The following is a 14,935-nucleotide window of genomic DNA, read 5'->3' as shown; positions in this document are numbered from 1 at the left end:
TAGGATCACCCCCTCACCCCCTTTTGCCCTCAGAACAGTCTCAATTTGTCGGGGCATAGACTCAACTACAAGGTTTTCGAAAGCGTTCCACAGGGATGCTGGCCCATGTTGACTCCAATGCTTCCCACAGTTGTGTTAAGTTGGTTGGATGTCCTTTGGGTGGTGGACCATTCTTGATACACACGGGAAACTGTTGAGCGTAAAACAAAACAGCAGCATTGCAGTTCTTGACACAAACCGGTGCACTTGACACCTATTACCATACCCAGTTCAAAGGCATCTTTTGTCTTGCTCATTCGCCCTCTGAATGGCACACATACACAATCCATGTCTTACATTGTCTCAATGGATTCACTGGTTGCTTTCATACATTTCCATGCAGAGCCAATGTTAAATCTACAACCTACATTTGCATAATACATTTCTGTCTCTGTTTTCTAGGTACTTTTCCAAGTGAACTGTCCAAAGTACCACACAAATGTCATAAAAAATATATATTTAATCCACATCAACAATTGTCCCTTTTTGCCCCTATTTGTTGTGGAGGTCTGTTCTGCAGTGTGCAGCAACAACCTGTTCCCTGTGATCTGGCCCCTGTCCAGACTCCTCCTCGCCAGCCCTGTGTATCTGCCAGCCAGCACTAACAAAGGTAACCATTGTTCCAAGGCAACACTTGTAAATACTTTGTCTCTCTCCATATTCTGACCAATCACACACAGACACAGCTGGGTCTTTGACTTCTAGGTTGCGTATCAAATGGCACCCAATTCCCTACATAGTTCACTACGATGACCAGCAACCTATGAGCCCTAGTGCACTATATAGGTATTAGGGAGCCATTTAGGAAGTAATCCTACACTCACACAGCCATTTTGTAATTTCTTACTCTCTTACTGACTCTCCACAACAACATCCCCAGACTGAAATCTCCTGGTTACCCCTCACTACACCTGATGCAAGAGAATGTTTGGTTTAATGAATGTTGACCTTTCACCTTGTAAACCGTAGGGTTTTATGCCTGTCTGATCAAAAGACATAACTAGGACATGTTTATGCATTTATGACAACCAAACTGCTTCCTCGCCCAATAACTTTGAGTGATGGGCATTAGTCTCTCTTTATTAAGTACATTGCAAGACATTGCAGGCCTTGTGCATTGCTTTTCATAAAAATGGGAAGTGTCTGTACCTAATCAGATGAGCCTAACTTGTATACCTGTGTGTTGTTACTGTATAACTAGATTATTTTTTGTCACATAAATCAAGACCATGCATTTGGCAGTGTATGACCCTTTCCATCATAGTCTGTCTCTCTCTCTCTCTCTCTCTCGTTAATCAATAAGGAAAACAGAGGGCTGCTTTTACTCTGGATTGGTCTACTTTCCTGGTATCTGATCCACACAAAAAAAAGAGGAAGAGAAACTGGCTTATCAGAAACCTGACCAAATACGGAGAGAGGCGAAACTATCTCTAAAGTGCAATGATGTAAGATATGCAATGAGGGAGGAGTTGCGTACACGGCCTTACGCAACCGGTTGTTTCGGTGGCCCTGTAATTTAAATAATTGTAAATTTAGTATGCCTATCAACTCTTCTGGAATAAGATAATTCAGCAAACCATTTTATCTCTAAGGTCCACTACCTCACACATTACATTCTGGCTACAGGGTAATGAGCTTCTCATTTAGGTCCTCTTTAGTGAACTAGTGAGAGAGAGAAATGTGCACTACAGTATGGCCACATCCTTGGCCCAAGAGGAAACCCAGGTGTAAATTGAAATGCAAATGAGATAATTAGTTCATGATGTCAGAATTGATCCAGAATTCTAGGGTGAGAATGGGCCATCCCACTGGGCACCTACATTAATTCAATGTCAATTCCATGTTGGTTTCATTGAAACAACGTTTATTCAACCAGTGTGTGCCCAGTGGGATGGGTCTTTAAAGCGAAACCAGCAGTTGAAACATTAACAAAGCATCCTCCCGGTCCCTGTTTCCATAGAAAGCTGAGGGATGGGCCTGGAGAAATGTATCAAAGAAATGTCAGCAACTCTGGTATGCTCCCATGGTGAATTAATCAGACACACAAAAAAAAGACAACGTTTTGATCCGAGTTTGATCTTCGTCAGGTCATAGACAAATTAATAAACAGAGCTATGGATGCAAGATATCAAAAATAGTTTTACCATGTTTTGAAGCTATATAGTGTTAGTTTACATTTACTTTGTTTAAAAATTGTAGTACAACAAGCTTATATTTGGGGTTCTGATTGGGTATGACAGCTGAAATAAGCTCACAAGTTATATTCTTCAAGTATCAATGGGTACATATAATGAATTTTTAATTACAAAAATGTATGTAGCAACTGCAGATTGCCCCTTTAAAGGCTTACTCTTTAAAGCCTTTGTAATATTACTGTAATATTACTAAATAAGCCTGTCATGGGAGAAAGAGGATAGGATGACACTTGGCAATATAGAAACCAAGGTGTGTTTCTTGAAAGATGGACTCTGCTGGTTTTAGACTATAGCTAATAAAGACACAGGATATGTTTATCCTGTACATACCAAATACTAAAGTAACCAGGGGACTTAAGTCATGGGCTAGATACATTTTTACATGGCACAATATCTTAAAAATATGTGAAGCATTCAGATCGACATCAGACAGATAAACCTGTAAGAGATAGGAATGTTTTGTCAAACATGTTTCTGTGATTGCAATGTTCTCTTTTGGCTGCCTCTAATGAGCATTTTTTTTCTCTCTCTGTTTAACACACACCATATCTACTTTTACTACTCCATGCACCTCTGGTGGAGGCTGCTCACAATAATGGCTGGAACAGAGCAAATGGAATGGCATCCAACACATTGGAACCATGTGCTTGCTGTATTTGAAACCATAATACTTATTCTGCTCCAGCTATTACCACGAGGCCTACCTCCCCAATTAAGGTGCCACCAACCTCCTGGGATGCATCTGTTGGGCAGTTAGACTAGTTCAACAGGCTGCTGTTTAAATATATACAATAACTTCTGTCCTGAACTCTAACTGCTCTTTGTCAAAACACCTGTGGCAGGCAGTTCAAACAGTGACAGGTACTGCTGTTTGTTTTGGGTCACAAAAGATAGAAAAAGATCCCCTCTGAAATTTGAAATGTATCCTATCCTATCCTGTTTGTGGTGGGAGCAGGTTTGTTTGTTCAGTAGGTGGACTCCAGCCCCTTCAAAACCTTATCTTCCACAAAATGTGCATTTATGTCTATTCAACTGCATCTAATGTAGGGCCTATGACATCTGTTCCAGTTGAGTTTGAGGGTGAAAATGGGAAAAAATATATATATTTGAAAACAATGCTGTATCTCTATCTCTGTATCGTAGTCTCTGATCAGCACACAAAACAATGATTAACTGATCCAGCCTACAGTGTAGTTTGTACACTATCAAGTCAAATACAGTTAAAAAAATAGAATCAGACCAAACACCAAACACCCCCAAAAATGCAGGCATATTTAGCAGCAGTTAGTGCCTCCCTGTGTGATACAATTAATTAATTCTCCCTGCCTCAGCCTATCCCCTATTTTTTTTTTTTATCTCCTTTCAGCCCGCCCCCTCGCTCTCTCCCCCTCCCTTTAAGTCTCCTACAGCCTTTGCTCAACCTGTTTATCTGAACTGGGCTGAGCTCTACATACTCTCCCAGGCAGCACAGGGGTAGAGCCTGCTTTCAATCAATAACCTCTGGAATTCAGAAATACAAGTAGGTCCTGTCTCTGGCAGGCTCTGCCACACTCTTGTGGACGGCGGACTCCCTAGTGCACTGGTTAGATCCCTCTGTAGATTCCTCTGTCTGTCTGCCTTTCTCTCTCTCTACAGTTCTGAGGTGTGTTTGTGTAGTGTAGTGAGTAGCGACGATGGCTGATCCCACGTCTTCGGATTACTTCAGCTGCCCACTGTGTGTGGGGCTGCTGAGGGACCCCGTGGCTATCCCCTGCGGACACAGTTTCTGCATGGACTGCATCAGCGGCTACTGGAATGAGGCAGACTACACAGGGATCTACATCTGCCCCCAGTGTAAGATCACCTTCACCCAGAGGCCTGTGCTCAGGCCCAACACTATGCTCACCAAGGTGGCAGAGAAGATCAAGAAGACTGGTGCCAACCTCAACCTGAACCTCACACCCCCAGGGAACACCTTTGCTGGGCCTGCCGACGTGCCCTGTGACTACTGCTCTGGTAAGAAGCTCAAGGCTGTTAAGTCCTGCCTGAACTGCCTGGCCTCATACTGTGAGAAGCACCTGAAGCCCCACTATGAGTCAGCCACATTCAAAAGGCACAAGCTGGTGGACGAGCTGGGGAACCTGGACAGAAAGATCTGCCCCCAGCACCAGAAGTCCCTGGAGCTGTTTTGCCGGACTGACCAGATGTGTATCTGTGCCATCTGTACTGTCAGCGAACACAAGGGACATGACATCGTCTCAGCCGAGGCAGAGAGGAGTGAGAAACAGGTAAGGAGAAGAGATATGTTTCTTTCTATCCGAGTGTCAGGCTTAACTGTGAGTTTTATGGGAGTAGCCCAGACCTTGACTTGTAGGTTTACAATTTTTCACAGAATGATTTGTATTTAGAAATCAAAATATGAATAATTTAAACTGAAATCAAGTGTGATGTGAGGATATCTGGATACTTTACATACAATGTAAATAACTTGTTCAGTCTGTCATATGGCAGAAATCACTACTCACAGAAGGTACAAGGCACAGTCACTTTAAGGGGAGTGTTCTAGAACTGACTCAAAGGTTAACTGACTAATGGTTTATTCACCAACACCTGCTTCCCTCCTAAAGAACCACATTTCTCTCAGTGAGCGAACAGAACTAGGTAGTTAGTCAGAGGGGAAATACGGGACAGGGATGTGAGTGAGTGGCCAGTGGATTATGGTGGTGCGTGTTGATGATACAGGAATGTGGGGTTAGGCAGACGCGTAGTATTCCCAACCCCCACTCCTCCACCCACTGCCACCACCTCTGCAACGTTTGTACTTTGACCCAGCTAGCTCACCAACCAGCCAGTGTTACCACCCACTCCTGCAGGTCAGGCAAGCACACTCACACATCCAAAACAAGTACAACTCTCTGATTAGCTGTGAGTTTGATCGAGGAATGTGTTCTTAATATGTGGTAAAGGTTTGTGGTGTTCCAGCTGTGCTTGATGAGACAGTGTTCCCTATCTGATAGCCATGTTCCCGGCTTACAAACAGGGGTCTCAAGTCCCAGGAAGACCCAAATACACCAAGGGCAGACCCAGGGTTTCTAGCCTGGTGTATTTGGGGCTATATTATTACAGAAACTAAAGACTCTAGTTTCCTGGACTGAACTTTGAAACCCACCTATGGGAAGGGGCTGGGTTTGAGCCTGGTAGTGGGGATGGTGATAATGGAATGCAGTTGTACCAGAATGCAGAGACTGAATCAAGGCCTTGTCTAACCGCATGTCCTATTTATGATCAACAAACCATTGACCTGACCATGACCAGCCACTGCGTCCAAATCAGTCTCCATTCGAATGGGCTGCCAGAATTGGCAGTCAAAAGCTACAGTTTTTAAAACAGCCACACTAATATACAGTATGTTACTTTTACATTAGTATCACCAATATCTTTGACATTAATGTATATCAAGGACATTTATATGACATCATCGTAATACTGTGAAGAAAAGCTTTTTACAAAGGCCATAATTCAGCCTTTCTGTTTGCTAAATGGGGAGACTGGTTCCTCTCATCCCCAGATTTACAACCTGACTCTCCTCTCCCATGGCTTCACTCCTTCTCTTTCACACTCCCCTCCCTCTCTTCCCCCTATCCCCTCTCCCTAGATTCCCCACATTCCTTGAGCTTATCTTGAAGAATGGGCTGGTAGGTTTTGAGTAAAGGCTGAATTAGCTCTCCCTCTCCTCTCTATACTGTATAGGCCAGTATGTGTGCACCTTAAAACATATCTTTAGAAGTCAGGCTCAGGCATACAGCAGTAGTTTCACATTCCTGGCATGGTCAGGATTCCATGAGGTTATTTTTTCCCCCCTCCTTCGGAGGTAAAGCCGCCCATTCTGAGTAGATCTTTAGATCTAAGCTTGTTATGGGAAAAAGGCACTATTACTCTCATAGTATAATTGCATCTTTGTCACATAAGATACGTTTTTTTAACTTCATAAAGAAACACAAACGACCTATTAACTAATAACAGTATGAGAAATAAGCATTCGATCTTAATTGCAGAGTATAACATACACACATGCAATGCCCCTCAAGATAACGCTGTACATGGTCACTGTTAACCACAAATAAACCATTCACTGTTAACCACAAATAAACCATTCAGTGACATTACATAATCAAGGCCAAGTTGGAAGGCATAACAAATTTAATGATACTAATCGTGAACTAAATGACATGCAAGGCCCTTAAATATTCACTCACAGGAGGCTGCTGAATGGAGGATGGCTCATAATGATGCCTGGAATGGAGTAAATGGAATGGTAACAAACACATGAAAAACGTGTGTTCGATACCATTCCATTGATTCCGTTCCAGCCATTACTATGAGCCCGTCCTCCCCAATTGAGGTGCCGCCTGTGACTCACTTGTAAGAGGTATTGTGTTGATGATTCTGTGGTGTCACCTCAACAGAAACTCCTGGGAGTTGCTCAAGCTGAGATCAGACAGAAATGTCAGGACAGGGTGAAGGAGCTGGAGGAACTGAGAACAGCAGTGGACTCACTAAAGGTAAGGAGAAAATGTCTTGAAAACATTGTCTGATGATTGTCTATTTCATACACTAACTCATAACTGCTCTGTCATGTTCAATGTTTAAAAAAACGTGAGATATAATTTTCTTGTTAAACTACATTCCTGATTCCCAATTAAAGCAGAGAAATGTAGATCAAATTAATGTGTGATGACCTTCTGCATGGCAGCCTGTAACTCACAATGTATCAATGATGACTGTGTCTTGTCTAGAAATGTACAACTAGCTTATGTGTATAGGCCTCTTGACCTGAGATAAATGAATCATTAACTGTGTTGTCCAGAGCTCAGCCCGGAGGGCCATGGCGGAGAGTGAGAAGATGTTTGAGGATATGATCCGCTCCATCGAGAGAATGAGGTCAGAGGTGACAAAGATGATTGGCATCAACGAGAAGGCTGCATTCAACCAGGCTGAGGGGCTGGTGGAGAGGCTGGAGCAGGAGATAGATGAGCTGAAGAAGAAGGAGACGGGACTCAAACAGCTGTACAGCACTGAGGACCACATCCACTTCCTACAGGTGAAACTGAGAGGACTACATACAATTACATACTGTATGTTCTGAATATTCTGTAGTACATACAGTACATTCACTTATAGTGGTCAGTGGATGTCCACTAAATTTTAAAGTGCAAGAAAATTGGATCTATAAAAGGTTCAATATTGCAATGATATTAAGCAGCAATCAAAGTCATGGATCTCTACAAAATGTTCCTCTGCTGCTCGTTCATTGTTGGTCCTTGAACATGCTTATTTGATGACACTCATGATTATTTTTATACAGAACTTCAACTATCTGTGTACTCCCACGGATGATGGCTTTATCCCCAGAGTGTCGGTGAACCCAGACTTCTCGTTCAGCGCAGCCAGGAAAGCCGTGGCAGAGATCAAGGATCGTCTGGAGGAGCTGGGTAGAGAGGAACTTGTGAAGATCTCCAAGTCAGGTCAAAACAACATACATAGCCTCCATTTCCAGTCTTTCCCGTGTCCTATTTCAGAAGCAATTGTCTGACCTGTGAGACTAGAACATATACAACCAGTGTCTAACTGACCATCATTTGTTTTATATCTTAAAAACAATACACAGTATATCTGAAATTCTGTTAACAGTAGCCAAGACACAATGTTTTGCTGACTACCTTTTATATTGCCCCTCACAGTGAACGAGGTCCCTGTTTATACGACAGAAAAGAGAGAGAAAAGCAGCAGAGGTGAGTCTTGTGATCAGTGTACTGTATATATGATGTTTGTTCGTTGTGTAAAGTTAGATAACACACTAGCAAACAAAAAATGTAATGGTGAAGGCCTATGAAGAAATTCAGTGCTGTGGATTTGAATAGACATTGAGACATTGTCTTCTATTTTCACCTTCTAGTCATAGAAGTCATGACAGTGGACAGCCCTCCTCCACCAGAGCCCAAGACCAGATCAGAGTTTCTGAAATGTAAGTACATATTTGTTCAATTAGCACCTACTCTCAAACCTGGTTCCAGATCTGTTTGTGCTTTCTTACCAACGCCTATGGTCATTGTCATGCCAAACAATGACCATAGGAGTTGGCAAGATAGTACAAACCAGATCTGAGACCAGGCTTATTATCTCTTCATAAGCCTGTTGACTCAAACCTGTATCACAGAACAACACTAATGTTGACCCATTTCACATCCCTCCCCCAGACTTCTGCCAGCTGAGACTGGACCCCAGCACAGCCTACAAGGAGCTACACCTGTCGGAGAGCAGCAGAAAGGTGATCCGAACCAGGGACCTCCAGCCCTACTCTGACACCCCGGAAAGGTTTGACAGCTTCGCGCAAGTGCTGTGCCGCGAGGCCCTGTCTGGTGGCCGCTTCTACTGGGAGATCGAGTGGAGCGGGGAGTTCTCCATGGGGGTGGCCTATAAGGGAATCAGCCGCAAGGGGAAAGGATCACTGTGTCTGCTGGGCTATAATGATAAGTCTTGGAGCCTGCTGTGTTCTGATACAGGGTACTCAGCCTGGCACAACAGGGCAGATAAAGCCATCAATGCGCCCCATTCACCGAGGATAGGGGTCTACCTAGACCACTCGGCAGGGGTCCTGGCCTTCTTCAGTATAGGCAACCACATGACTCTCCTGCACAGGTTCGAAACCATGTTTGTGGAGCCCCTCTATCCCGGCTTTGGAGTTGGAACCTCGGTCAAGATCTGTCAGCTCAAATGAACACTAACATGTGCCTCTTATTCCTTGGTGAAAAAGACGTTTTGGTTTATTTTTCACACGGTTCGCTAAGCATCATTTGTAATTTGTTTTGTTTTTCTTTAAGACTGACTGTGCCACATTGCTCTATCCAATAGTTCTATTTTATGAATTTTCTAAACATTTGAATGAGCAGAGGTCCTAATAATTACATTGTATGTAAACATATAACCTTTATCTGACCAAGTATTCTTTATCTAATGGTATTTTGAAAAACTAGTATCTACATGGCCAACTAAATGTGTTTGTACTGTATGTAACAGTTAGCTTTTTATGACAAGAATAACTATTTTCAATAAAGATGAAATGACTACTCATATATATATATATATATACACACACACACAAGTTCAACATTTGTGGATTTGGATTTTCAGCCACACTTGCTGCGGACAGGTGTATAAAATTGAGCACACAGCCATGCATTCTCCATAAACAAACATTGGCAGTAGAATAGAACTGAAGAGCTCAGTGACTTTCAACGTGGCACCGTCAAAGGATGCCACCTTTGTAAGTCAGTTCATCAAATGTATGCACTGCTAGAGCTGCCCCGGTCAACGCTAAGTGCTGCTATTGTGAAGTGGAAACATCTAGAAGCAACAAGGGCTCAGCCGCAAAGTGGTAGGCCACACAAGCTCACAGAATGGGACCGAGTGCTGAAGCGCGTAGTGCGTAAAAATCATCTGTCCTCAGTTGCAACACTCAATTACTGAAGTTCCAAACTGCCTCTGGAAGCAAAGTCAGCACAAGAACTGTTTGTCGGGAGCTTTGTGAATTGGTTTTCATGGCCAAGCAGCTTAAAATCATGATGCGCAATGCCAAGCATCAGCTGGAGTGGTGTAAAGCTTGCCGCCATTGGACTTTGTAGCAGTGGAAACGCGTTCTCTGGAGTGATGAATCACGCTTCACCATCTGTCAGTCCAACAGACGAATTTGGGTTTGGCAGATGCCAGGAGAACGGTACCTGCCCCAAGTCATAGTGCCCGCTGTAAAGTTTGGTGGATGAGGAATAATGGTCTGGGGCTGTTTTTCATGGTTGGGGCTAGGCCCTTTAGTTCCAGTGAAGGGAAATCTTAACGTTAGAGCAAACAATGACATTCTAGATGATTCTGTGCTTCCAACTTTGCAGCAACAGTTTGGAGAAGGCCCTTTCCTGTTTCAGGATGACAATGCCCTCCGTGCACAAAGCGAGGTCCATACAGAAATGGTTTGTCGAGATCGGTGTGGAAGAACTTCACTGGCCTGCACAGAGCTGACCAATAGTATGTGGACACCTGCTCGTCAAACATCTCATTCCAAAATCATGGGCATTAATATGTAGTTGCTGCTTTAACAGCCTCCACTCTTCTGGGAAGGCTTTCCACTAGATGTTGGAATATTGCTGCATTCCAATTCATCCCAAAGGTGATGGGGATGACACTCATGATTATTTTATATATACATATATATACATATATATATATATATATAGCATATGCATATACTGCATATATATATATATATATATATATATATATATATATATACTGCATGCAGTATATGCAGTATATTCCGGTCTCTGACATTGCTCATTCTGATATTTCTTAACTTCTATATAATTTTTCGTGATTATGTGTGTATTGGGTTTTAAAAAATGTATTGATGTGGGTATTACTGCACTGTTAAAGCTAGAAACATTTCGCTGTTCCTGCGATAACATCTGTAAATGTGTGTACATGACCAATAAAGGCAAACCCAAGGCTGAGTGTACCCTTAATTTTTTATTTAATAGAGTAATTGTATTTTTTTCCCCAAGGGGAACTTCAGTTGTGGCTAATTATAGTACAAATTGTTTATATTATCATCATCATTATTTTCCATTAAATGACTGATTAGTTTGTGAGCTGTCAAATCAAATGAGGCATTTTTCTTGAGGAGAATCTGTTTGATGTTAAAGTTATATAAGCTGTTTAAGGACTTAATGGCCTGTTTAAGTCAACTAGGAGATTATTATTTGCTTCATTCCAGTGACTGTTTGATGCTGAATATCAGTGAAGGCAAGCCCCACAGATTTTTACAATGGCCTCAATAGTGTTTAGTGTGAGACATGAACAGCCTAAATAATCACAACAATGATTTATTTGGGCCTTGTGCTGTGAACAGTCCTACATGACAAAACACTGTGATTCTGAGTGAATGTTAGTGATAGTCACTAATATTAATTATTTAGCCTACCATAATAAAAACATGTTTGAAAGGATTGCCGTTACAGTAGTCTTGCATGTCTTTTCGCTAAATTAATTGATATTCCTGTGTATTTATCAACTCAAACATATGTTTAATCCATATAAACAACATGCCCAATGAAGCAGCTTCAAGTTTAGTTTTGACACCACAATGATTTCTGTATTTCTGTAATTCTACTTCAAGACAAATGTTTGTCAAGTGTTCTCTGCTCATAGGCTTCTTCTTCTTTTTTAAAGTTTTGTGGCTGACAACACCTATTTGTGTCTGCTTCTTCTCATCCCCATCCAGCGTGACAACCTCTGACAGACTCCTCCTCCTGGCAGTACCTGTTTTAATGGTCCAAAAATATTCCACATAGTTCATATACACACACTAGGCTCACAGAATAGGTTATATTACAAACACGTTTTGACCAAAGCAGCCAACTAAAGTAAGGTAGTTAACTTGATCATGGGCACAGTGGACATTTATATCTGTGATGTTCAAATTATTTCTTACCCGTGTCTTACTTGCTTAAGGACCCAGTCACCCCTGCCTGTACCTGACATTGTTGAAAAACAAGTCAATAATGAATGAAGATTGTTACTCAAAGCAGCCAACTAAAGAAATGTAGTTAACGTAAGTTCAATCACAAAGTCTGGTTTGAGTGCATCTCCTCAGTTTCATTCAGTAGTACAACACAATTCACAGTGCATTTCATCATGGGCACAGTGGAAATGTATATCTGTGATGCTTAAATGTTGTCTTACCCCCAGAGTGAGAGTACCCTCAGGTCTCCTTGCTGAGGGCGGAATTAATCATGCACAGCTTCTTGTGGGGTGAGACTGTTCTGCATGTCACGCCTCATGTCTAAAACATGGGAAAAGGACAAAGTCAAAATGTCGATGCATCTAAAAATTCAAGTGGTCCCTCAACACTCAACTTTCATCGTCTGTTCTTGTTTTCCCAATCGACAGTCTGAATCTTCCTCTTCTGCCATGGTGGATGAGCTACATTTTCTAGAAAATACAGGGCCAGACCCGAGTGTTGTCACTGGGTTTTTCCGGTCTTCCCATCTGAAAGACGAAAAAAAAAAAACTTTGCTAGCAAAAGTTGATTACCTAAATGGTAACATCTATATTAAAATACCATAATCCACAGACTTGCCTATAGTAAGGGTAAAATAGACTGGGCTTTTGTCTATCTGCAGATCTAAAATCCTACTATGTGGATGGGACATTTCTACTGGGCTGGAGAAATTATCTGGGATGATCAACTAGATCAGGACAGTCTAGGGTACTATTTGTCTGAAGAGGCAAAGTATTGTGATGAGCTATATGACTGTACTTCTGATTCTAATTCTCAAGACGAAAGTTAAAACCCTTAGCCTTAAGGTCATTGAGGAGATCAACAGTTTATTTTACCTTTATTTAACTAGGCAAGTCAGTTAAGAAGGGGGATCGTCTGAAAGCAATCGACATGCGGGGATGTAGTAAACAAGGATTTTGGGCACTGGCCAGCAGACAACGATTTCTACATTCAGGTCCTAATCTGTGGTTTGTAAAGGCAAAATGTCACTGCTGTGTCACATTGTCTACTAGCAGAATCTGAAAAGTGCTAGCCTTGGGCTAGCTTAATTTCCATCCCTGCTGACATTTCTAACTGACTTCACAGGCCATTTTTTTACTTTATCTTTATTTAACTGGGCAAGTCAGTTAAGAACAAATTCTTATTTTCAATGACTGCCTGTTCAGGGGCAGAACGACAGATTTGTACCTTGTCAGCTCGGGGGTTTGAACTTGCAACCTTCCGGTTACTAGTCCAACACTCTGACCACCGGGCTACTAGTCATGTACAACCATTTCTATTTTGTAAGGGGAAAACATTACGTAGTTTTGTAAGCTGGCTAGCCAACTTTAGCCAATGTAGCTAACTAGCCAACCAAGGTTCCTAACTACAAGGCGATATTTAGCCAGGCAGTTAACATTACCTCACTGTTTGTGTAGTCAGCCTTTTCTAAGTGGTGACATGCTAACTAACCAACTATCCTTGCCATGGTGCTGGCCTAATGTTAGCTAGCAAGTCTGACTACACGAACGGTGAGTTATCTAGCTAGCTAAATATAGCTTCTCTGGTGGGCTAATGCTAGCTAGCATGTCACCACGTGAAAGGGGAGCTGGCTAGTTCACTAAAGACTAACGTTTATAGGCAAATATGTTGACACAAGTTAACTTGTCCGAGATAGATTTGCGCTGTTATCAAAACGTCACACTAGGGTAAGTCTACACGAAACACAGACCTTACATGGGAAGATATGGTCTATTTCAGTCATGGATCAAATCATTCTGGGTCGCCATGGTAGCCTAGAGCGTTGGACTAGTAACCGAAAGGTTGCAAGTTCAAATCCCCAAACTGACAAGGTACAAATCTGTTTTTCTGCTCCTGAATAGGCAGTTAACCCACTGTTCATAGGTCGTCATTGAAAATAAGAATTTGTTCTTAACTGACTTGCCTGGTAAAATAACAAAAAAAATCTGCTGGTGTTTTGATACTTATTCACAAATTTAATGGTGACGTTCTAGAATCCACATCTTCACAAGACCGGAGATGGGTCATAGTAACTGTTAAACTTGACAATGCTGTTTTTATCATTTGCAATGTATACGGACATAGCTCACATGCTCCTAATATGACCCATTTCACCAAGAAAGTACAGGATTTAAGCAACAAATACTCAGAGGCTTTTCTAATTATTTCAGGGGATTTTAATGAAACACCTGATGCATATGCTGATCGTTTTCCTCCTAGAACGAGTCAAACAAAGCCCTCAGAATAGCAATATTATCACTACATCATGCAAGGATCTCTGTGTTAAGGATGCCTGGCATTATTTCATTCGGGGTGCACAGGGTTATACCTCGACCAACAAATCTATGTGACAGCAATCTAGAAAAGATGTATTCCTAATTTCCCCGTTTTTGTTACAATTTGTTATAGATGTAGCTCATCAGTTGGCTCCCTTTTCTGATCATCACTTGATTTCCTAGAATTTACAAGACACTAAAAAAATCTAAAGGTACTTGAGGATATTGGAAATTAAACAACACACTAAATGGACTGAAGAGGGGGAAAGAAACACTAGTTACTTTTTTGCACTTGAAAAGAGAAACTACAAAAGAAAATCTATAACTGCACTCAAAATGAACAATGTTTTATGCAAAGATCCCATTACAATATCATCATTTGTCAATTCCTTTTATAAAAACCTTTACAGCTCTCAATTTCAGGAAGATTTTTGTGAAAGCTACATTTGCCACATTCAGAATTATGTCCCTTTAATTGAGGATGATTTCCACTCAGTTTGCGATTCACCTGTGTCAATTGAAGAAATTAGAGAGGCTCTGAATTCTATGGACAGTTTTGGGAGTTCTATTGCATTTTATCCATTGCATCTTATCCTACCTCATTTGCACATGCTGTATATTTGACTAGATTTTTCTACTGTATTATTGATTGTATGTTTGTTTATTCCATGTGTTTTTGTATGTGTCGAACTGCATTGCTTTATCTTGGGCAGGTCGCAGTTGCAAATGAGAACTTGTTCTCAACTAGCCTACCTGGTTAAATAAAGGTGGGAAAAAAAAGTTACTAGAAGAGCAGATTTTTAATATGGTTCAAGATTGCATTAAAAGCAGGGAAATTG

General features: G+C 41.6%; 1 protein-coding gene and 1 long non-coding RNA gene across 2 annotated transcripts; one reads left to right on the top strand and one right to left on the bottom strand.

The window, feature by feature from the left end:
* Positions 1-3,624: 3,624 nt before the first annotated feature.
* On the top strand, positions 3,625-9,344 carry ftr82 (finTRIM family, member 82). The gene is made up of 7 exons (XM_021619011.3): positions 3,625-4,501; positions 6,680-6,775; positions 7,081-7,314; positions 7,579-7,738; positions 7,955-8,005; positions 8,170-8,238; positions 8,471-9,344. The coding sequence occupies exons 1-7, from the start codon at positions 3,908-3,910 to the stop codon at positions 8,989-8,991; spliced, it is 1,725 nt and encodes a 574-aa protein (XP_021474686.1). The 5' UTR covers positions 3,625-3,907; the 3' UTR covers positions 8,992-9,344.
* Positions 9,345-11,321: 1,977 nt separating this feature from the next.
* LOC110534259 (uncharacterized) lies at positions 11,322-13,640 on the bottom strand. Its single transcript, XR_002475104.3, has 4 exons — positions 13,532-13,640; positions 12,003-12,308; positions 11,752-11,794; positions 11,322-11,579 (listed from the first exon to the last, which is right to left on the bottom strand). It is a non-coding gene; the product is annotated as an uncharacterized LOC110534259 (long non-coding RNA).
* Between the last annotated feature and the right edge of the window lie 1,295 nt (positions 13,641-14,935).

Source organism: Oncorhynchus mykiss, chromosome 10 (genome assembly GCF_057628025.1).
Source record: "Oncorhynchus mykiss isolate SJ-2025 chromosome 10, ASM5762802v1, whole genome shotgun sequence".
Lineage (NCBI taxonomy): Eukaryota > Metazoa > Chordata > Actinopteri > Salmoniformes > Salmonidae > Oncorhynchus > Oncorhynchus mykiss.
This window is presented reverse-complemented; position numbering and strand designations above follow the sequence as displayed.